Below are 25,239 nucleotides of genomic sequence, written 5' to 3' on the forward strand. Positions count from 1 at the left end.
AATTGACTGGTGTCCGAGTGTCATTATTTCCAGGGTGATTCTATAGCAAGTTTTCCTATGAAAAGAGAAAAAGACGACAAGGCTACACTTGCTTTAAGTGCCTACTTGAACCCGACAACCCTGCCCATTGATTTTGACGAGTGAATTCGTATTAACTCTGGAAATAAAATTATTAGATTGAATAGGTTAGTTTCTTTTTGCAGTGTATTTAGAACAAAAATTGACTTCATTTTCATCCACTTCTATTTTTATGAATAGTGGAAGTAAGTCCTGCGTGCATGAGACAAAGAAGCCATGCTGTGTATAGCCAAAAACCTCCCTGTGTATTCCCTGGCGAAGTGGGAAATAAGAAAAAAGAACCCCATATCATTTTTTTATAGTTTAAGAATTCTGTCTGTGCAATATTTATACTAAATTGGATATCCACAAGTCATTTTATAAAACCTAAAGCACAGATTGTAGAAACAAATTCTCTTGTGAAAAGGTAGAGTTGGACTTCTAAAATGCTTGATTGAGAAAAATATCTGAGACCATTCTTATATTTTAAAAATACATAAATACATTTTCCTTTAAAGTGGGTACTCTGTCATTTACAAACAAAAATTACTGCATTTGGGAAGCCTTCATATTTATCATTTATTTAAACTATATATATATACAATCTAGAAGCTAGCTTTAATATACAATTTAAAATAATGCTTTATAATTTTCATTTCTTTGACCATATTATTTTCCATTTAATTTATATCCAGCAAGTCCTTTTGAAAATTTAAGATGCTTTCCTTTTAACTCATTTTTTATTACTCAGCTTACATTACCATTACTTTCAAATTTCTGCTTCTTTGGAGACTCCTTTGTATCAGACTTCTCTGCAGGGCCATTCACATGGGGTTGTTTTGAAGAGTCAAAGGGAGTGTGGGAGGAAAGAAGTTTGTGGAAATTGTACCTATACCACACGAGTGTGCTTATTACCATTGCAAAGTAGGAACCCTGTTTCTGGCTCTAGTTTTGGATCAAGTAGAGAAAGAAAAACAAAATTCCCCATATAATATTATGTCAGGTCCACAATTAGTTTCAGAAGCAAAGGCTCTTGCACCTTATTCTAAGGACCTGAGTCAGTTAATTGGGTCTGCAATTAGCCTCTCTGGTTGCAATCAATTACAAGTGCAATTTCTGTGTGTGAACTAATTTTGTGTGCAAAAGTAGTCTCACCAAGACAAAAGCCTAAGTTGGAATGAAATTCAGATCTGTCTTAGCTCACTTACATCCTAAGAAGGAACAAATTTCTTCTGTGAGCCATAAAGTGGAGCAAAACTAAAAGGCCCTATGCAACTCAAGTTTTCTTAACTTTTGCACTAGTACACATAGCTCTATGCATATGCTCTAGAATCTTGGAAAGTTTGTATTACTTTGGTCCTATTAATATTTTACTAATTTAAAATAATCTTAATATGTTTATGTAGTAGTTTAAATGTTTTTCTTTTTCTATTACTGCTTAAATTTGTTTTGTTTCTATGCTACACTTCAATACACAAACTAAAATATTCACAGATGAACATAAATAAGTAACAACCCAGAAGATCAATTACTGCCTTGCTTTACAGGAAAGGCCTTAACAAAGAGCTAATCTGGAGATTCAGTGGTTTTTGCTGTTTGTCAAAACTCTTATTAAGTCAGCATAGGAAATTTGGCCTCATCCAGGAAATTTAACAGGCTAGGTAGAAGCCAAGCAAAACAAAACAAACAATGAGACACAAATCCCAAACATTTTGACAGCAGCTCGTGTTTTAAAAGAACTTCCAATGCAAATTTCTGAAATTCCCTGTGTCATTTTGGCACACCTATTTTACCACTGCGTTTCAGACAACAGCTTTCAAGTTCCCCAATTCATAAATGTAATTAAATAATTACATTAGTGCTAATTAACATGAAACTGCAGATTATTTAAGCGCAAAAAACACTATTCAACTTCTTAATTATTCTTGTTCACACAGCATTTCCTTTTGCTCAGGCGCCCTAGGTGCAAATAAAGCATCCCATCTGCTCGTAATTAGAACTAAATAATTTCAGAGAATGTAGCTTATCATTTTGACTGCACATTTGATTAAAAACAGTGTACAAGCAATATCCTGGCTTATTGGCGTAACTGCCACAACACACACAAGCCCGTGTGCTTCTATCATTAAAGAAGATCGAAAACATTATCCGTATTTCAGGGGGAAAAAAATACAACTTTTTAGTTCATTTCATACAGATGAAAGCGAATTACAGCAAATCACCTCTCCACTGAATAGCAGCCCCCACATAATGACTTTATTTGCTTAATCCCCAAATTAAACGCCGTTTCGAGCGAGGGCCCTGTGTTATTACTCTCATCATGTCGAGAACATTTTCCTGCCGAGACCAATTTGAATAAAACAAGGGGCCTTCCTTGAACTCAATCAAGGAGCCATAATGTGGTGGGTAATAGAGGTTGCTGATAGATTTGCAGGCAAAAGTGTTATACCTAATGATGGGATATGGATAATCGTCCTCCTGGAGGTCCTGATGCGATTCCAGTTGGCTGCCAGATGCTAAAAATCAAGAAGAGCATTGATCAGTGACAGGAAGCTGTAGTGGATTCATCTAGTCAAACTTCAGCTGTTTTTCCACTGTACAGTTAAGCCAGGCATAAATTATATTAATTGATTTAATTACATACTTAAAACATCTTCCCCAATTAATTTAATTAGGTGGCTACATGATGCTACTGGCAGGGGAAGATTAGAGGCAGCTCACTTAATTAACAGAATATGAATGAAAAAAAGAGAAAGCAAACATAAATGAAATTGTGAGCACTAATTAAAAGGCTGTCTGCAAACTTAAATACTTTCTGACAAAGTGGTGACAGCAATGTAGACAAGAGAGGATTTTTTTTCCCCTAGCAAATTAAAGTGCCAGAAGGTATATATAGGGGGGAAAAGGTAATGCAGTTAAAACATCGATTTTCTGACAGAACTACCGTAGCCCAAATGAAGGGACTTTACGTCTATAGAAAAATTGCAGCCGATTTTTGCAGGCACAAAAGCCAGATTGCCGATTAGGGCTAAAATATGCTGCAGGAACAAATGTGGGGCTTGTGCATCCTGCGTAGAGGAAAGAAAAAGACCAGGGAGGCTGAGGGGGAGGGGAGTTGGAGAAGGAAAGGAAAGAGAAAGAGACAACTTATTGCAGTCGTTCAAGCAGGAACTGTTTAGAAAAAGAGGTCTGCCTGAGCAGCTGGCAGCCTCGTGCACCTTGGCTCGCATTCGGAAATTCTCCAGGTGTCTCTGCCGCGATTCCTTCAGGATCTTCTTCACTCGGGTCTTATGGCAACGTAAAAGCCAAGCAAGGGCGATCACACCCGACGCCCACTTCTGCTGACGGTAAACAAGGAAGTATTTTCTTGCTTTGTAGCATTTCCATGTAGCTTGGATCTTGACGGCGGCTTCTGCCTTCCCACCTTGGCCCTTGAACCTCTGTCCTGGGCGATTTAACAGCATTTGGACGTGAACTGGGTTCTCCAGCAGTGAGAGCAGGTTGTATCGGGTAAGTTTATTATTCAGCTCAAACTCTGGAAGGAGGGCCAGCAAGTTCTTCCCTTTGATTTTGACTTCTGGTATTGCATAGTCCCTGAGAAACTTCTCGATATGTTCCAAGAGAGAAAAAATACTCCCCCAAGCTGAGTTAAAATGCTCTTTGAATGCTATGAAGTCTGGGGCTGTCTTGTCTATGAAGCCATCATAAATACAAAGGTCATAATCCCATGGTAATTTCTGACCTTTAGAAGGTGGGGTGACTTTCATGCCCTGTGGAAAGAAAGTGTTGTCAGAGATGAGGTGTACTGTGATTTTGTTTAACCGAGTGATCACCTCACGAGTACAACTGTCACTTACCTCTCAATGGCGGGAAGACACAGATCCTCACACTGCCAAATCGTATACACATTGGACTATGAAAATCTGGCTAATATATTATCATTAAAACTCCTTAAAAGAGGAATATATTAGATATCACTCACAGATGTTAACATTTTTATAAAAGTGTTATAAAAGTGCCCAAGGAAAGTAATCTAGAAATGTTATGCTTTGGGTTTACTGGAATATGGCCAGCTGACCCCATCCTCCCTGTGATGTACTTCTTATACAGGCTCGCATGGTCTTAGAGAAGTATGTTGCTGATCCCTTGGTCTTAGCTTACCTACCAATTCTAGAAAAACAGGGTGAAGTCTTTCTGTGCAATCCTCAGCATAATTTCAAATATTCCCATTAAGAGCTGTTTTTGACTTTCTAATAAGTATCATTTTTTTTTAGCATTTTAGAGTTCTTCTGATAGCTTCTCTTAATACCTAGAGGAGATTTCTTTTACAAGAAGCATCATGTTGTGTGTTATCTATGTTTCTCTTGACAAGGGTTCTTTTATTTACCGTCTAGAGCCCTTTTAGGGACATATCTGGGGCTGTCCACAGGTAGATTAGAATCAGAAATCTCATAACAGATGAAACCAAGGAAGCATTTGCTTTCCATTTTGTTCCTATCTGTGTTGAAAATGAAAATTTAAGTCGTGGAAATACACGACTTTTATTTATAAATGTTGTTGAGTGGGGTCTTTTAAGAATGAAATGGCAAATTTTTCTTCTTAATATTTTCTATATTAAGTAAACAATAAATTCTATTTTAAAAATTAAATCAGAAGAGATTTGATGACAACAGCCATATATAATACCATTTCCAATAGAAAAAAAAATAAGGAAAGAAAAATTTGTTACCCATTACAAAACCATTTCATTTCAATTATCAAAACCTGTTGCACTAGAAAAATTCCATGGTCTAAATGTTCCATTGGCGGGCTTGGGAGAAAAGGGAGGATATAGATGTTTCAGGCCCTGAGCTCTTGTCAGGAAGTTAAGTATTTACTGTGATGATGCTTTCTTCTTGCTTTGGGATGCCAGGAATCGATTGCCTTCAATATGTCCATGTTTTTAGATGTATCAGTCTGTCTTTATCAAATTGTAGGATCATATTGCTCTCTGCATTTTGAAGACTTTTAGTCCCAGTTAATTTATTAGTAACTATTATGCCACAGGTCCGTGGTGATATTGGTATGTTAGATTGTTCATAGTTTGTCTTTTTTTTTTTTTTGTACTGAGGACTGAACCCAGGGACATTTAATCACAGAGCCCTGAGTCACATCCCCAGCCCTTTAAAAAATATTTTACATAGAGACAGATTCTTGTTAAGTTGCTTCGGGCCATGTTAAGTTGTTGAGGCTGGCTTTGAACTCACAATCCTCCTGCCTCAGCCTCCTAAGCAGCTCACAGTTTGTCTTTACTAAATACATGTCACTGAAAGTAATTTATAAATACAAGGCAGGAAACTATCCGAGAGAAAAGTAAGCCAAGAGTTATACTTACAATAAAGGCACAGTAAGAAAATATAAGCAATTACAAACAAAACTTCAAATTCTCTTTTTATTCCCTCAGGTACCGGGCCATGGAATAATTAGACTGTTATCTCAAGTGAAAATACTAAAAATGCAAGTATTAAGTCCCAAATGGAAGATATCCTTTAATTTTAGAAGTCAACTTTATATAGCAGTGAGCTTTCTATACTTTTAACTTCAGAGCTACTTTAAGGCCTAAGAGGAAAAGTCTTTTCGCTAAGACTGAAGCCCTTTCTGATCTACCCAGGACGCCCAGAGAGAACTCAGACTGGTAGATGGAGTAAATTTCTTCGCCTTGGATGCGAGACAGAGTGGACAAGGCCTCCTTCAGCAGACATCGGTGCTGGCAGGGGGAGCTGCAACTCCTGCTAGAGGACAAGTGGCACAAGTTCCAACAGAATGGCCCGTGGCTACATTTCTGCCTTCCTTCAAGAATGGGCTTGGATGGTGGGAAGATTAGAATTCAGAGAAAAATGATAGTGCTTCACCAGTGACAAGACGTGCAAAATAATCACAGATGGACACATAGAGAATTGGCTGGCCCCACCAGTCATGTCCTAGATCCATCCCGTCATCGAGACTCCAACACTCCTATAAAAAGGAGAGCTATGGATGGGAGGCTGGAAAGAGGCTCTTGTGTCCTTGGAGGTGTTCAAGTATTTTTGAAATCCTTGTCCTTACAGAGGGTCACGTGGAAGTGGGGTCATCCATGAAAATAGAATAACCTTGGGGGGGTGGGTAGAGAAGGGAGAGGACTCTCAGATCTTAGCACTTTTCCACAGGCTTTCTAAGGGCTTCGATGCACCTCAGCAGTTGCACTTTAGACCTTCTGAGAGAATAGCCTTTGGGTGGGCAGGGATTGCAGAATTTAACAGGGGCTGCTTTAGAACAAAGGGATTATACCTTCCTGCCTTCTTGGATGATATTCCAGCAAAGACCTGCTCTCAGAGGAAACACACTCTTGGACATCAAATAGACCACTCAGGCACTGGGAAGCTATGGCTTTGGAGTCAGCTAAAGCATAACTGTAGTACATCTGTCACCGAGAATGCCACACAAGGGAGCACTTTAGACTTAGAGCAAGAAAAGACATGCCTCTCAAGAGAAAGGCTTCCCAAATTAAAGCAGTGCATCAGCAGTGCGAGAACCATCGAGCAGGTAAAGACGGAGCTGCGTCACAGCCTGCTAGGAATAAGAGCCCTGATCAGGGGTCGTGCCATGCTTCAGGTGCCGCTCCTTCTGCGAGTCCTCCTTTATTATTTATCTCCATGAACTTGTCTAGGATTATTTGTTGGGTTTCCTCCTTCCCTCCCTTCCTCTCTTTTTCCTTTCTATCCCTCCTGCTCCATTTCTCTCAACCTTCCTCCTTCCCTTTCTTTTTGTTTCCAATCATTGCAACGTGATATTATGACTCAGTAGCATTTTTTTTTCCTTTTAGTAGGGATGGATGTCTCTTGGACATCTGCATCCTCGCCTGGTCCTTCTTGGGAGCACAGCCTTATCTTCACCTTTGTGCGCTGTCTGCACTTACTAACTGGCTCACGCGCAGCCCAGACCTGTAGCTGTGGCCTAATTATTAGCAACCTGCTCTAACTGACTGAGTCAACTAGCTGGGAAATGCTCTTCTTGATTTGCAAAGTGTAATCACTAATTAGGTAACTTTGAGAGTTTCTAGAGCAGTTATTTAGGGAAAATTCAAAATCCACAGCAAAACCAGGACAGAAGGATGATGATCATATGTGTTAGTAAGACCCAATGTGAAGCCAGAAAGACCCAGTAATGCATTTAGAAATATCTACCACAAAAAAAAAATCCAGAAAAAAGGAATATGTTTCTAAGCTGAATTTCTTCATGAAAATTTTTATTTGTACATATGAGGATGGCATGTGGATATAGGATTAAACTAGATCCCTAAAATGGATATGAGGAAGCTCTCCTAGCAGTAAAGACTCAAGTATTTGGGATAATCCAACATGGCTGTCATCTTTAGAGAATGTCAATCATTCCATTGCCTAGAAGGACAACTGAGAATACTTTTGAATCTAGGAGCCAAATTTCAGTTTCTTAAACATTGCAACATACCTATTAGTAATTAAGTAATTGCATTGTAGGAAAAAGAATGAGCTCTTCAGCACCCTGTGGCTCTAGGGAGAGCTTGGATTTGGTGAATGAATGGTGTATCTCTAAAAGACAAAGTCTTTATTATTTCTCAAAGACCAGGGTGCCATTTATCTGGTCCTATTTAATTTTGGTGAAGATCTATGAACTTTGTACAGAGTAAATACCAAGATTTCAACTGGCTGGAGTTGTTCAAGAGATATATACAATGTTCAGAGAGAGTAGATGAATTAACCAAGGCTCGGAGATTTAGCATAATTACTTAATTCTGAATTTGGAAACACGAGGGATCTTGAAGGTCATTGATTCTGCCTTTTTCTCAGTAGATGATTAGGGGCCCAGGAAAATGAGCCATGGGACGGAGCCCTGACTAACCTCAGTTGAAACCCAAGCTCTGCCACTGTCTGCTACATATGCTTGGACAAGTTCCTGCTGTCTCAGAATCTAAATTTTCTCATCTGGAAAAGGGAGAGGTCCCTGAAGAGTTGCTGTGAGGATTATAACATATGTAAAAGTTTTCACAGTGTCTCATCTCCCGTCAGTGTGATCATTACTACAGATGAGGAAACTGAGGCTCAGGGAGAACACATGACTTATCCAAGATCATAAAACCAGGTAGTAGATCTTCTTAACTTCTAGGACAGTATTTTTGCTACTTTAAGAAAAAATATCCCATTCCTAAATATCCCGGATCCATCCAGAACTAAAGGAAGAGACCAGATGGAGTGTGTCCTTGCGCCCTCTCATTGCCTTTTCCCAGCCCTGTTTTTGTCCCTTGTGATGTCTACTCTCCCACACCCTACCCTATGCTGTCCCTACTCCCTTGGCCTCAAAGCTCAGAGCCCTGCATGGCCCTTCCTAAGCTGTGCTCTCCTCCCTCCTGTTGCTTCCTACATCAGAGCCAACCGGCCTGGACCTGCTATTTCTTCTTATTTGCTAGGCTGGAAAGTGAGCTGTTGAACTGACCCCTATGAATGCACTAATGGACAGAAAATGGTATGGTGGAGGAGTGGCAGATTGAAGCCAGAAAACCTAGAATCTGGCTTGTCACCATCTTCCTCTGTGGCCTTGGGAAGTCACTTCTCCTGTAGGATTTCAGTTTCCACTAGGGAACCACTCAGGGAACTTGTAATATTGACACCCTATGGCTCTCTGACTTAATGTGTCAGCCCATATGCCTGGAGCTAATAAAACCATCAAATCAAAAGCAACTATCTCCAGTGTCATTATTTCCTGCACCATGTTAAAGACCTGGGGGATCTCCTCCTTTTCCTTTTATATCAATTCACACACACACACACACACACACACACACACACCAATTCTTTCTAGCAACTTTTAAACCAAAATAAATGACAAATTGTCCCTGCCACCTAACCTGTAAGATTGAAGAGAAAACCTCCAACAATGATGTCAACAAACAGTTCTCAGATTATAAAACTGCCTAAAACTTAAATGACAATTAAAAGCAAGAGTCAGAGTCCTTAACCTTCATAAAGAGAATAAAAGGCAAAAATAGAAAACTCACTGAACAGAGACATAAGGAAGAGAATGGAGCATAAAGGCCCCTTATATCAGCGCAATTTTCTAGGGAAAATTTTCTGCAATTGCTTTGAAAGGTATCATTGTTGAAATGAGTCTTTCTGAACTCCGAATCATCCTGGGGAGAAAGATCCCCACCTTTAGATACCCTTTCACGGAACAAAAATACTCAGCAGACCAAATTCTGATGGAAGATCAAACAGAACAGAATTAGGAAGATATTTTAAACAGATGGAGTCTATTTTCAGTCCAATGTGAAATTTCCTTTTCTAAGGGCACGACTCACTTTATTGCTGCATTGATTTCATCTTTTCTGCTACTCTTCGAGTATTCTCTGAGAGAATGTGACACAGTTAAGGACCACTTGGGACAAATATGATGGATGGGTTGAGCCCACTGGGGATGTGTACAGGAAGCCAACAGGATGGGAATCTAAAGCAGCCTGATTCCCAGATCCCTGGGTAAAGGCACATCATCATTTTCTCTGTAGGTGCAGGAGAAAGAGCCAGCCTCAAAAAGGCCCCCTATTACCACCCAGGAAAGCCTGACATTCCAATTTTCTTGAGGAAAAATGTGTGTACAGTAAGTCTGTTGATCACAGATCACTGAAGAACACTTGCAGAATTTTTGTAATTCTCCATTTTGACACATTATCTATACCTACATAAGTATTCTGCTTTATTTTTCTTCTCTGACTTTACATTAAATGTCCATTTATCATCTTTTTGCAAGAAAAAGAGTCCCAAGAAGTCAAGGATTCAGCTTGCTTTGTTCACTGCTGTGTCCCCAGTGCCTCTTATGCTGCCTGCACATGGTAAAAGGTCAATAATGACTAGATGAATGAATGAACAGTGAATGTGGGAATACTAAAACTGAACCTCATAGCCACTAGGACTAGGCTCACAGCACAAAGCTGTTCTACGATCATATGATTTGTTATTTGCAAACCCATAGCTTGAATTTTGGAGCACTGATAGGAAAAAGTTTGGCTACTCAGCTCCAAAAATGTCCACACCTGGCCAAGGAGTTGTATCTCTACAAAGTACCCTAAATACAAAGACTCACAAACATGAAAGATATTCAGGGCAATTTTGTTGACAACATAATAACTGGAAATAATTTATAATAATTTGGCATTTATAATTCAATGTTGAAGGATATGATAATGTCTAAGAAAATTATGGCATATCTTTAATACAGAATGTGATGTAGCTATTAAAAATGTTTCTATATTTGTTAAATGAAAAAGTAAATGGGTCTGGGTTGTAGATCAGTGGCACAGAGCTTGCCTTGCATATGTGAGGCACTGGGTTTGATCCTCAGCACCACATAAAAATAAATAAACAAAGATATTTTTAAAAAGATAACGTAAAAAATGATCATTTTGTGACTTGCTCATAATTTAACATTTTTTCTTGTTTATCATTAATCCATGTAATAAAAATGTGCAGTAGATAATCCTACAAAAAACAGTAAAAATAATCGTATGCTGAGCACAGTGGTACACACCTGTAATCCCAGCAGTTCTGGAGACTGAGGCAGGAGGATCATGAGTTCAAAACCAGCCTCAGCAATTTAGCAAGGTCCCAAGCAATTTAGTAAGATACTACCTCAAAATAAAAAATAAAAAGGGTTTGGGATGTGGCTCAGTGGTTAAGCTCCTCTGGGTTCAATTCCTGGTACCAAAAAATACTCCTCAAACTCAAAACCAATTTTTATGGTACTTCTCTTGCAAGAAAAAAATTGTTTTTCAAATAAAAATATATAATTAAGTTGACTTTGAATATGTGGTTTTATGTCAAAAATGCATAGGCGAGGGTGGCAATATCTAGTGAATGACAGAAAATGGAAAATGAATTTAAAATATCCTATACTTTTTCCTTCTGTTTTTGGATTTTTCTTCTATTCTTATTTAAATGAGGCTTCACATGGAAAATGAGTCTAAAAGAGATAAAAATAGTTCTTGAACTTGCTTTTGAACCTCATTTTGTATTTCCAGGTTGCAGAACTCTTTTTTTTTTTTTTTAACTAGGAATTAAACCCAGGGGGCTCTTTATCACTGAGCTATATCCCCAGTCCTTTTTTTTTTTTTTTTTTTGTATTTTATTTAGAGACAGGGTCTCACTAAGTTGCTTAATGCCTCAATAAGTTGCTGAGGCTGAGGCTGACTTTGAACTTGTGATCCTCCTGCTTCAGCTTCCTGAGTCGCTGGGATTACAGTTGAGATGTGTGCAACCGGGCCCAGCATAGAGCTCTTATTCTTGTCAAAGTAAGATCTGCCCTCTAACCCTTTAGACAAGAAAGAAGACCAGATTGCACTGGGACCACAGAGTCAACCAAGGAGGCATTCCGCAGTCTTTTAGAAGTAGCTTTATCCCCCACCAGGTAGGACATGTAAGACCAAAACTGCTGAGATACCTTGTATTGGCTTTCAAAGTGTATATATCATCAAGCCTGGAACAGTCTCCTCATACAAAATGTAATTTCACAGCAACAGGGAGAACCACAGAGCTGCTGTGGGTGTGGGGAGTCTAGAGTCCCCCTGCTGGGAACTTCTCCCTGGGGCTGGTGAGTGAGGATTAAGGAGATGTGGAAGCCCCCGAAACATGAATCTCCTCCTTACACAGACAGGAGGGAAGGAGGACAGATAGGGGCAGGGAATGTTCAATGTCACACAGGTGGCCTGATTAAAATAGTTCAGCTGACTCATGCTTAAAATGAGCACAGTTTTCTAAAGAGAGATCACAAGTATATGCTGAGAAAATATAAAAGAAAGTAACAACATACAAATGACTAGGAGAAGTGAGATCCCAAGTTTGAGATTAAAATATTATTACCCAAACCTGTTTCTCTATATCAAAGGAATTATTATAGCAGAGGTATGGCTTAGGAAATAGGTTTTTCCTTCAATTTGAATTTTAACTTGAAACATTTTGGACATACAGAGAAGAATATAAAAACTACCACAGATGCTTGTTAATTTTTTGTCTTCTTTGTCATATATATTTTTATATATATTTAGGATACATAAAAAATACTCATATATAATATAATATATTAAACATACTATATATTATATATTATTACAAATATTACATATTTATATTATATATTATAATAAACATATATATATATATAATATTTCTTTTTAGTTCCATTCATCTCTTTCCCTCATCCCAGGAGCAAATGTTTTCATGAATTTAGTCTGTACTCTTATGTTTTGATAAATATATTAACTTGCTCTACCCATGCAAACAATTAATTAAAATTAAGTATACAAAACTGAACTAAGTGACTTCAGTTGTTAATATGCTTGCTTTAAGATAACAAAAATATTTATTTTCTGAGAGAGCAATCTCAACAACTTCAAACCTTTGAACTAGATTTCTAAAAATAAAATTCCTTGAATTTCTCAAAAAAATGAATATTACCAATCCTACTATGGCTTATTTTATTCTTTGAATCTTTATGCAGGGTCCGACTGACTCAAACTTATTCAACTTCTGGAGTTTGGGTTGTTTGCTTAACTACTCTAGGAACTAGAAATGGCTCTTAAGTCAGCACGGAGAGAAGCAGACGGGACAGCAGAGGTGGCGCCTGCCACCTGATGTTGAAGGAAACAAAGACACAGAATCTTGTCATCTGCATCTGCAAACATGAGAGCAGATAGAGAAGATGTTCAATTACACTGAGTAGGTAGAGGTGTAATATGTTTTAGAAAGATTTCCATAAAAAATGATTGAGATATATAAAAATTTCTAATGCTTTGGGACTCTGGGAGTCACAGAGTTCTGTTTTATATACCAGCCTTGGCATTTACCTGTTGGAAGGACTTAACCTCTCTATGTACCCAGTGACTTTCAGTAAAATAGGGATTATAAAAGTACCTACTGCCCAGAGATGAAGGGAGATGCTCCACTTAAGACATTAGGAGCAAGCACTCAGCACATGGTAGCGGCTAGCATTAGTAATAGCAGTGGGGGCAGCGACAGTAGTAGTAATGGAACTGGCCCGTGGGGAGGAGGTCACAAGTTGGTATGTGGAGAGAGCAGATCCCTGGCAGCTGGATCCTCCACAGCCCTTTACCGTCTGGGTGGCTGTGGGGTAAGGACCACCGAGGTTCTGCAGCTGCTATGAGGCTTCAGCGGGTGTGGAGGGAGCTTAGTGCCACCCACACAGGACACGCTCAATCAACATTAGCAGTTACAAATATTCCACATACTGAATGCCCTGGTGTTCTTAAAGCACATTCTGGTTTTTTTGAAGTGTAGCATCAAGCTCACTAGTTCCTCATAAGAAGTCAAGGGAACCAGAGGAAGGATCTAATTGCACTGATTAGTTTGTCAAGGAGCAATGTGTCTGGATTCAGGACTACCTGCAATCAGGGTTGCAACAGAGCCCTTTCAAGTCACAGCTCTGCTGATACAAAAGACAAAAAAGGTTGGTTCTTTTTCCTTGAAAAGGGGTGGCTAAGCTTCCTGTGAAATTTTTACTGATAAGAAGATCACTGAGAAAGGAAAGTTTAGAAGATCCTTTTAAAAATGGACCAAAGCACTTTTACATACATGAACTCTTCTGTCCTTGAATGAACCCTAAGTAAAAGGAGGCATGGTCCTCATTTGTCAGAGGAGGAAAGTGAGATGCAGAGAATTTAATTAGTTACTTTCCTACTAAGAGGAGAGTCCAGCCAGCACATACCCATTTCATGTTCAGAGGTTCGATTACCAGTGCACGGCCCTGGCAAGTGCTCACACACGCTTGCCATGTTGAGGCAATTTCATTTTTTTCTGACCCCTTTTATTACATTAGCTGTGATCAGCTTAACACCAGACCCCATAGCCTTCCCCACCTACCACACCATATGTCGGGCATGAGTGTGCACACATGCACATGTACACACACATAATCATGTGCTGGGACAGCTGAATTTATTTTTAACCTCGTCTTTTTTCAGAGTACTTTTAAATGATGAAAATATTTGAATGAGGTTGAAGACTGATGTGATTCAAATTCAGATTTTAAGGATGCTAAATCATTTGTTGGACTGAAAACTGAGAAGTGGTTCAGTCCTAGCAGAGGGCAAAGAAAGGTATTCTGCTTTAAGCAAATTATGTTTTGTTTTTTTCCTAAAGAGATGATCTAATTTCTTTTATAAAGGAAGTGCAAAAGAACTTTGTTGCTGTCTCCAGCTGTCAAGCAGCTCCCATACTTTTGCCCTCCAGCAAAACGGAAGGGACATCAGGTGACAGACCCCAAATTTCAACTAGTCACACAAATTACAGACCTTCTTATCAAGATGTCCTTTTGACCTTCTGCCTTTTGCCTACAATGAAGAATGAGACACAGTTTAAATCAAAATGACTCTCATGGGCAATTTTACAAACAAATAGAAGCCTCAGAGTCCCTCTGCCAACTTCCCTGCCTCCCCCATGGGCCAGCCTGTTCCCTCTTTCCATGCAGGAAGGAGCTAATAATTGGAAAGAACTTTCCCAGCCCCAGACTATCACAGGCTGCTTGCCAAGCTCCTCTGCTTTTAGGAAGGAGTTTGGCAAAAATAAATATTTACAAAAACAACTATAATCAAATGCCAAGTCCCACTTCTAGGGAACACTAGAGAAGAATTATAAGAAAGGGTTTCTCTGTGTGGCACTGCTCTGGCCAGTAGTGAAGCCTGATCAAAAGTCTGAACTGGCTCTATCCAAAAGATGGGCATATTGTATATTTCTCTTAGCCTCCCCACCTGTTTTCAGTACTGACATTGAACCAAGGAGTGCTCTACTACTGAGCTACATTCCACTCCCCGCTGCCTTTTTTTTTTTTTTTGAGACAGGGTCTCACTGAGTTGCCCAGGTTGGCCTCAAATTTGTGATGCTCTTGCCTCAGCCTCCTGAGTTACTGGGATTACAGGTGGGTGGCACTGTGCCTGGCTCTCTTAGCTTTCTAACTTTCATGCCCAGAACACTTTCAGCAAAGTATATGAATAATTACATTTACCATTGAAGTTTCAATTCAGAAATGTTGTACCAATCTGGGACCACAGGGAGAAGTCTTTAAATATTACTGCTTCTAGCAGTAGGAGAAAGCTTTGTGAAGTCAACAGCGGAAATTAAAGCCAGGGCTAATTAGCATTTAGAAAATATGTCATAATGTTTTTTTTAAAAGTTGTTTTTGAGAGAAACTTCTTACTGGCTAAAATTCAGTCACAATGTTTGTATTACCTGTAGATCTGTTCTCAGTGCAACTATGGGATCTGAACGCTTGAGCAGGGTGAGAATCAAAACAGGTGCTTGCGCCTGTTCCATTCTGCACATTAGCCCTTGGCCTTCTCACAGCCTGTTAAACAGCTGAATTTGAAACAATAATGGTGCAGGCCAAACACTTGCCTGAGGCCTGTCTGTCTTGGGATTTGGCCATTTACATTGATTTTTTTACCCACATTTTTCATGTAACACAAATATTTGCCATGGCAACTAGGGTGTCACATGACATGCTGCTACATAAACAGCTTGGAAATCTCTGAAGGGGAAACAGCCACCACTGCTGAGAATACAGCGAAAATCTCCTGAGGAAGATGTGGTGTTAGGAGATGAAGGCCTGGGAGGAGCAGGTAAGCAGGCTACTCTGGAGACACAGCAGGATACATTTCCTCAGTGTTACTCTCCAGTGTCTCTTTCTTTTTTTATGAGAGCAGCTGAAAACAGGACCACATGGGGTCAGCCAGAAAAGACATTGCCAGCTGTCTCCTTCCTGTGGCAAAAAGTTTCAATGATCATAAGCCTGTCCATGGCCCATAAGTATAAGAAAGCCAACTACAAAAGTCCACCACCTTTGAACTGGGGACATCTATTCCTGAGGATGAATTTCACTGGACTGTGAGGTGCTGATGTTTAGGAATACAGAATTGCTGCTTCTTCCTCCTTAGAAGGTGTTCTGTGCACAACTGGAGGTCTTGCCTTTTTAGCCTATGCCTAAGGACAAAGCCATACACTAACAGCTCACAATGATATGCCCCAGACAACATCAACTTGGATGTAAAGCAACAGATAACGTATCCTGGACTCCTGGACCCCTGACCGGGTAGCAGCATACGCTGACTCAGCCCCTTCATCTCATAACAATGAATTTCTTAGATCCTAGTGATAGTGTCCTGGTGGAGTTGACTTATACAATCACCACTCCTTTCAAAATCAGGGACTGGAGATATAACTCAGTGGTAAAGCACTTGCTTTGCATGGGGGAGGTCCTGGGTTCAATCCCTAGCACTATAAATAATAATAATAGTAATCATCATCATCATCATCATCAGAAATTAAATACATCCCAATGGCAACTGAAATAATACTTTCTGTGTGAAAGGAACCATTATATAGTATGTGGCTATCACCCGAATCCTCACAAACAATATTATAAATAAAAAGAATTTTGTTTTTGTAATTAGAAATAGGAATACCTTTAATTTTTGTTTCTTGTGAGACACCTCTACTTCTGCTGGAGCCGGCGGTGGTTTCTGAGGTTCAGAGAAGGGGGCTGTGGATGGAGGTGGAGCAATGTTAACTCTTCCAGAAAGAGATTGTGGCACTGGGTGGATGTTGTTGGGTTTGCACCTTGAAAGTCAAATGGCTCTGTGGCCCCCCATCTACTCACTCTCTGTCTTTCCTATATGCAGTCAATGAAACATCTGTGACCACTGGCTTCAAACAGAAAGCCAAAAGCAGGGGGTGGGGGTGGAGAGCAATAGCACCAGTTCAGCCTGCCTTATGCAAGCTGCCGAGATGAAAGTTTAAAAGTAGACAAATCAGAGCAATGTTTGTCTTCTAAAATGTTTCACTGTAAGATTTCCTTAAACAACCAGATTGCCACATTCATGTGCAGGATAATTGATATAATTGCATATTGTGGACTACTATAAAAGATGATTCTAAAACATTTAAATGACTTGGAGGAGTGAGACAAGTAAATGGCACCATAAGGGTTATTTTAATTATTTATATTATTTTATTATAGTTAATAATTCTTGCATCTCAATAATCCCATAGTTAATAGTTCTGTCATCTCAATTGTACTCAACCCCCTTTTCTGTCAAAAGAATTGATAGATGTCAATAAAAAGCAATGTGTTGGTAAAGGATATCTATATATAATTTGGAAGTTTACTTTGAGAACTCAGTTCTCACATTACCTCAAGTGGACTACAAGAAATTTTTCTGCCATCTTTCAAAAATTTGCAGGAAACTCACCTCCACACAAGGGATTTATTTGTTGCATCTGGCTCTCTCTGGTTTCCCTCTTCCAGGAAGCTCCCTGGGACTTGTGTTCCCATCTCCCCCCACCCCCTTCACCGCCCCACACCTGGTCTATGCGCCATGGCATCTGCAGACCCCACTTTAAGCCTAAGTGGTTTTGCCTTGACTTCTGCACCAGCCTGGTTCTGTTGTCCATTTTGGGCTTTATTCCCATGTGAAAATAAGATAGCAGCTGACAGGTTTGCAACTTTTAAAGGATTTTTGTCAGATTTTAATAGAATTTCATAGGATAAGGATCTTGAAGATTAATAATTCCATGTGTATAATCCACAGTTGATGGGATCTCTAAGAATTTTCTTAGTTACCTAAATAAATGCTATCACCAAATTATAATTTTGTGCAGGCTTGCATTTTATGGAACATTTGCATTTGGAGAATATGTCTGCATCTTTAATAAAATCTTGTCACTTCTTTTTGCTATTCAATTTACCTCCTGGAAAATGTTTATGATAAATATTGCCAGGGAGTGAGGGGGGGTAATGTCTTTTCTGGACAAACTCATGTGCCTCTGTAGTAGTCATCTTTCCTTCTTCTTTGCTAATTTTACAGCCCCAAATTTTTCAGGGTGACAATATATAATATGTGTCACCCTGAAAAATATAATATAATTATAATATAATTGTCAGATATAGCAAAAAAATAAAGAGCACAGTTAAATTTTAATTTCACATAAACAATAGAAGTCAAATTTAATATATCTAAATATTAAAAATACTTAAATATCTAACAAAGAAGATCAGAATTTTCATGATGTGTCAGACTAAGCCTAAGTATCTAGCATAAGTATGTTCCTAATCCTAATTCTAACTCAAACCCTCTCCCTGGAACATTCACTTTCCTAGCCTTCCTTAACAGTAGCCTTGTTATCAGTGAAATTTAAAAGAAAGCATACTCAAAGGCTTCTGGGAAGAGACGTATACCACTCTCTTCTTCCTTCCTGGAAAGTGTATGTAAGACCCAAATCTGCAGGAGCTATCTTATAGCCCTGAGATAGCTCATAGCAGTGTGGGCCATGGATCTATTCCAGTGTTGTGATGGTATAGGCAAGCTGTGGGCTCAGGGTGTGACACAGCTTGGTGACATTAGTGCTACAAAGTGTGACATAGGAGCTTGGGGCTGGTATATCCAGTTCATACAGGGCTGGGCAAAATCCTGTAGTACCTGACTACACACCACTAACTGTGAATGAGGCATATGGATCTACCCTGTCCCAAGTGAAAGACTTGTTGAAACAGACTATTCTTTCTAGGTACTGTTCTGTTTCTTTCTGAACAATACCCTAATAGTATATCTGAGACAAATGTGGGCTTGGATTGACCTCTAATATTGAAACAGTGACAACACACCACCAGCAGACTCCCAGTAAATATGGACCTAGGTGCCTCCAGTGTTGAAATAGTAAAAGTGACTACAGGCTCAGAGAAAATAAGCAGCTTGCTTAGAATTTCTGGAAGTATAAACACAAAGCCAGATTAGGAAGACTAGAATAAATATCCAATTCTTCATTGCCAGATTATGTCACACACCGACAAGCATCAGGAGCTTCTAGGAAATCATGACTTCACCTAATATTTAAAATAAGGTGCCAATTTGCAGATAAATGGATGAAGTTAGAGAATATCATGCTAAGTGAAGTAAGCCAATCCCCCCAAAACAAAGGCTGAATGTTCTCTCTGATAAGTGGATGCTGATCTATAATATGGGGGGTTGGGCATGGGAAAAATGGAGGAACTTTGACTGGGAAAAGGGGAGGGAGGAAAGGGAAGGGGACATGGGGGCAGGAAAGATGGTGGAATGAGATGGATATCATTACCCTAGGTACATGTATGACTGCATATATGATGCAACGCTACATTGTGTACAACCAGAGAAATGAAAAGTTGTGCTGCAATTGTTTACAATGAATCAAAATGCATTCTGCTATCATATATTCCCAATTAGAATAAATAAATAAGTTTTTAAAAATAAGGTGCTAAAATAGGATCAGTGTGGGAGAACATTCAAGTAGAGAATTTAAAATAACTGTTTTAAGGAAACTTGATGAGCTTCAAGAAAACACAGAGAAATGTTTCACTATTCTAACAGAGAAATAAAGAGTTGAAAACAATGTTTTTTAAAAATCTTAATTTTATTAATTTATTTCTCTGTGGTGCTGAGGATCAAACCCAGTGCCTCCCATGTGCAAGCCAAGCGCTCTGCCACTGAGCCACAACCCCAACCCAAGATGAAAAAAATTTTAAAAATCAAATTATTGAGGTGAAAAATACACTCAACGAAATTAAAAGCAAGATAGAAGGCATCAGTCATAGGATAGATCAAACAGAAGAATTGGTCAGCTCAAAGAGAGGCTATTTGAAAATATATAATTGAAAGAGAAAAAAAGAAAAAAGTGACAAGAAATGAAGAAAGATTATGGGAACTTTGGAACAGTATTGAAAGAGCAAACATTCAGATTATTGGGGCTCAGAAAAGATTGAGAATGCCAAAGGGGTAGAAACTTATTCAATGGAATAATAACAGAATACCTCCCAAACATCCAGATACAGGAAGGTCATAAGGCACCAGTCAGGGGCTGGGATTGTGGCTCAGAAGAATGATGCTCACTTAGCATGCATGAGGCACTGGGTTCAATCCTCAGCACTAGTCAAATTTAACTCAACCAATATATCCCAAGACAGCTTATAATCAAAATCTCAATGGTGAAAGAGAAAGAGCAGATTCTCAAGGTTGCAAGAGAAAATAAACATATATAAGGGTGTCCCAATTCACATGACAGCAGAATTCTCAGCAGAATCCTTTTGGGCCAGGAGACAGTAGCATGAGATTTTCACAGTACTAAAAGGAAAAACAAAAATAAAACTGTGAACTGAGACTATTGTACCCAGAAAAACTACTCTTTATAAATGAAGGAGGAATAAAGGCTTTCCCAGACAAACAAAAGTTGAGAGAATATATCTCCACCGACCTCTTCTCCAAGAAATGCTAAAGGAAGTTCAAACTAAAAGAAAGAATAAGAAGAAAACAGGAAAGTATAAACTCACTGGTAAGAGAAATTATACAAATTCAGAATGTTCCAATATTGTAAGCATGAGAATAAAACATTCACATCTTTAGTATTAACACTGTAAAACAAAACAACTAAAAATAATAATAGCTACATTAAATGTTGGGAGATAGGCAATATAGAAAGATGTATACCAAAATTGAAAATGATTATCAAAAATTCAAAATGTGGGGAGGAATAAAGTGCAAATAGAAAGTTATTAGTATATTTCTCTTATCCTTTGTTTTTGTTCTTTACAATCATTTTCAGTTGCTATTACTTTAAAATACTTTATTATAATCAAAAGATATTTTTGTAAGTCTCATAGTAGCCACCAAGCAAAAATCTATAATAAGCAAGCCAAAAATTATAAGCAATCAATCAAAGCACACTACTAAAGCAATTCACTTAACCACAAAGTAAGACTTCAAAGGAGAGAAAGAAAGGAACAATAACAAAACTAGAAAATAAGTTGCACAACAGTGATAGTAAAATCTTACTTATTGATAATTATCCTGAATATAAATGAACTAAATTCTACATTTAAAGACAGAGTGAATGAATGGATTAAAAAACAAAACCAAACCCAACTATATGTTGCTTGCATCAAACTGACATCACCTGTAAACATTAGGCTGAGAGCAAAGGGATGGAATAAGATATTCCATGCAAATAGAATCCAAACTAAAGCAGGAGTAGCCATACTTTATCAGAGAAAACCAATTTTTAATCAAAATCAGTAAAAAGAGATGAGAAAGGTTGTTATAGAATGATAAAGGAGTCAATTAAGCAATAGAAGAGAAATAAAAATTCTAGCTATGTATGCTTTCAATATGAGAGCACCCAAATATAAAAGCAAATATTAAAAGACCTAAAGGGAGGGCTGGGGATGTGGCTCAAGTGGTAGTGCGCTTGCCTGGCATGCGTGCGGCCCGGGTTCGATCCTCAGCACCACATACAAATAAAGATATTGTGTCCGCCGAAATCTAAAAAATAAATATTAAAAAATTCTCTCTCTCTCTCTCTCTTTCTTTAAAAAAAAAAAGACCTAAAGGGAGAGACTCCAGTACAATAATAGTTGAAAATATCAATAATCCACTTCCAGCAATGAATGGATTATCCAAGCAGAAAACCACCACTACCACCACTACCAACAACAACAAAAGCAATAGAGTTAAATTATACTTTATATCAATTGGACCCAACAGATATCAATAAAACATTCCATCCAACTGCTGAAAAATTCACATTCTTCTCACCAGTAATGGAACTTTTCTGCAGAATAGATCCTATGATAGACCAGAAAATAAGTCTCAATAAATTTTTAAAAGCTGAAATCACACAGAGTAGACCACAGTGCAGTAAAGTTAGAAATAACAAGAAAAACTTGGGAAACTAAATAAGTACCTGAAAATTAAAAAACAACTTATTTTGGAACAATAAATGAATCAAGGAAGAAGTTAAGAAGGAAATTAAAAATTTTCTTGAAATAAATGAAAATAGAAACACACCAAAAGCAATACTAGCAGGGAAGTTTACAGCAATCAATGCCTACATTGGAAGAAGTACAATGATCTCAAATAAACAACCTGTTGCTGCATATCAACGAAGTAGAAAAACAAGAACAAACTAAGCCTAAAATTAGTAAAAGGAAAAACTAGTAAAAACCACAGCATAAATAAATGAAATGGAGACTAACAACAACAATAAAACAATATAAATGATCAAACAAAGAGCTGGTGCCTTGTTGGTTCTTCAAAAAAATAAACAAAATGAACAAACCCTTTAGCTAGACTTAGGAGAAAGAAGCCTCTAATAAATAAAATCATAGATTAAAAAGGGAAACATTACAACTGATTTAACAGAAATACAAAAGATCATTAGGAATTATTATAAACATATGTACCAAAAAATTTGATGATGTAAAAGAAATAGACAAATTCCAAGAATGTACATCTTACAAAGACTAAATCATGAAGAAATACAAAAACTGAAAACATGAACAAACCAATAACAGCAAGATGGAATCAGTAATAAAAAGCCTCTCATCAAATAAATAAATAAATAAATAAATAAATTTTAAAAAACAGGACCATATGGTTTCACTACTGAGTTCACTGTTAAACATTTAAAGAACTAATACTAATTCTCCTTAAGTTGTTAAAAAAAAAAAAAAAAAACAGAAGAGGAAGAGGAAGAATTCTTCTAAACACATTCTATGAGGCCAGAATTGCTCTGATGGTTAAACCAAAAATGGACACAACAACAACCACAGAAAACAAACAAACAAACAAAGAAAAAAAAAAAAGAAAACTACTGGCCAATATATTTTTTTTCCTGGCCAATATTCTTAATGAACACAGATGCAAAAATTCTCAATGAAATACTTGTAAACAAAATTCAACAGCACATTAAACAGATTATTCACCATGTTCAAGTGAGATTAATCCCAGGGATGTGAGGATGGTTCCATATGCACAAATCAAGAGCTGTGATACACTATGTCAAGAGAATGATGAAAAAATACCACATGATCATCTCAATAGATGCAGGAAAGGCATTTGATAAAATTCAACATTCATTCATGATAAAAATGTTGAATAAATTAGGTATAAAAGGAACACACCTCAACATAATAAAGTCCATTCATAATAAGCCAATGGCTAATGTTATACTGAACAGGGAAGAGCTGAAAACTTTCTCTCTAAGATCTGAACAAGACAAGATGTCCACGTTTACCACTGTATTCAACACAGTTCTGGAAGTCTTAGGCAGAGTAATCAGGCAAGAGAAAAAAACCAAGAGCATTCAAATTGGAAAAGAAGAAGTCAAATTGTCACTGCTTTTAGATGACATGATTTCATATGTAAAAAAAAAAAAAAACCACAAAAAAACAAAAAAAATCCACCCCCACAAATTAGAACTAATAAGTGAATTCAGCAAAGTTGCAGAATACAAAAATCAGCAGCATTACTATTTGCCAATAGCAAATTCTCTGAAATAGGAATCAAGAGCACATCCTATTTACAATAGCTACAAAAAATACCTGGGAGTAAATTTGACCAAAGAAGCAAAAGATCTCTACAATGAAAATTGCAAATATTGTTGAGAGAAACTGAAGATGATAAAAAAAAATGCCCATAGTGCCTAAAGCAATTACAGATTCAATACATTCCTATAAAATACCAATGACATTCTTCCCTGAACTGGAAAAATAATTCTAAAAAATTTATATGGAACAAAAAAAAACATAAATAGCAAAAGCCATCTTAAGCAAAAAGAATAAAGCAGGAGGCATTGATTTCAAAACACACTACAAAGCTGTAGTAATCAAAACAGCATGGTATTGGCATAAACACAAACATTTAGACCAAGGGAATAGAGAGCCCAGAAGTAAACCCACACATCTATATCCAACTGATTTTTGACAAAAGTGCTAAGAACACACATCAGAGAAAGGACAAGCTTTTCAATAAATAGTGCTGGGAAATTTGGATATCCACATGCAAAAGAATGAACCTACACTCCCGTCTCTAATCAGCTATAAAGATCAACTCAAAATGGATCGAAGATTTAAACACAGGACCTGAAACCATAGAACCACTCAGAAAAAATGGCAGGGAGTGTTTCAATACATTGGAATGGGCATAGGTTTTTTGGAAAAGATCTCCAAAATACAGAAAACAAAAGCAAAAAATAGACAAATGGGATTACATCAAACTGAAAAGCTGTGTACAGCCAAAAAAAAAAAAATCAACAGAGTGAATGTACAACCTACAGACTAAGAGAAAATATTTGCAAAATATACATGTGATATTTTGATACCCAGAATGTGTAAGGAACTCCAAAAACTCTGTAGGGGGAAAAATTACAATGGACCATAGATCGGAAGAGACATTTCTCAAAAGAAGACATATGAATGGCTACCAGGTACATGAAGAAATTTCAGCATCAATAATCCAGGGACATGCAAATCAAGACCACAAAAAAGATCACTTCACCCCAGTGAGAATGGTTATTCTCAAAAAGACTATAGATAAAGAGTGCTGGTGAGCATGTGGAGAATAGGGAACTCTTGCACACTATTGCTGGGACTGTAAATTATGAAAAACTACATGGAAATTCCTCAAAAAATAAAAGATATGATTATCATATGACCCAGAAATCCCACTACTACTGGGTACACATCCAAAGGAAATGAAGTCAAGTGACTGGAGAAACATCTGCACTCCTGTGTTCACTACAGCACTATTAATAAGTAGTAGCCAAGAACTGGAAAAAATCTGTCTATCAGGTGATGGGTGGATAAAGAAACATGGACAACACACACAGTGGAATGTCATTCAGCCATAAAAAGAACGAAATCCTGTCATTTGCAATAACATGGATGAATTAGGGTTAGGGTTAGGGTTAGGGACATCCCTGTGTTAAGTTAAGTAAGCCAGGCATAGAAAGATGCATGAGCTATTCATACACAGAATCTTAAAAAGTTCATCTTGGAGATAGAAACTGAGAGTAGAATGGTGGTTAGCAGAGGCAGGGAAAAGAAGGGGTGGGGATGGGATGGGAAATGTCAGTCAGTGGGTCTTTCGTTACACCTAGATAGGAGTAATAAGTTCTGGTGTGCTATTATTGAATAGTAGATAATAATAACATATTGTACATAAAAGGATTAGATAAAAAGAGTTTTAAAGTTTTCACTATATAGAAATGATAAATGTTTCATGAGACAAATCTGCTTAACTTGATTTATACATTATGCAATATATACATT

General features: G+C 37.8%; 1 protein-coding gene and 1 long non-coding RNA gene across 2 annotated transcripts in view; one reads left to right on the forward strand and one right to left on the reverse strand.

The window, feature by feature from the left end:
- Iqch (IQ motif containing H) overlaps nt 1-25,239 on the reverse strand; it is a 134,891-nt gene that overhangs the window by 97,852 nt on the left and 11,800 nt on the right. Inside the window, exons 3-6 of the mRNA XM_040275165.2 lie at nt 16,571-16,647; nt 14,405-14,443; nt 3,276-3,827; nt 2,507-2,573 (exon numbers count right to left, since the gene is read on the reverse strand). Of these exons, the coding sequence (XP_040131099.2) occupies nt 2,507-2,573; nt 3,276-3,827; nt 14,405-14,443; nt 16,571-16,647 (735 nt within the window). The remainder of the gene's footprint in view (nt 1-2,506; nt 2,574-3,275; nt 3,828-14,404; nt 14,444-16,570; nt 16,648-25,239) is intronic.
- Nucleotides 2,463-8,785, forward strand: LOC120886358 (uncharacterized). The gene is made up of 2 exons (XR_005729330.2): nt 2,463-3,567; nt 5,501-8,785. It is a non-coding gene; the product is annotated as an uncharacterized LOC120886358 (long non-coding RNA).

This window comes from Ictidomys tridecemlineatus, chromosome 5 (assembly GCF_052094955.1).
Source record: "Ictidomys tridecemlineatus isolate mIctTri1 chromosome 5, mIctTri1.hap1, whole genome shotgun sequence".
Taxonomy (NCBI): domain Eukaryota; kingdom Metazoa; phylum Chordata; class Mammalia; order Rodentia; family Sciuridae; genus Ictidomys; species Ictidomys tridecemlineatus.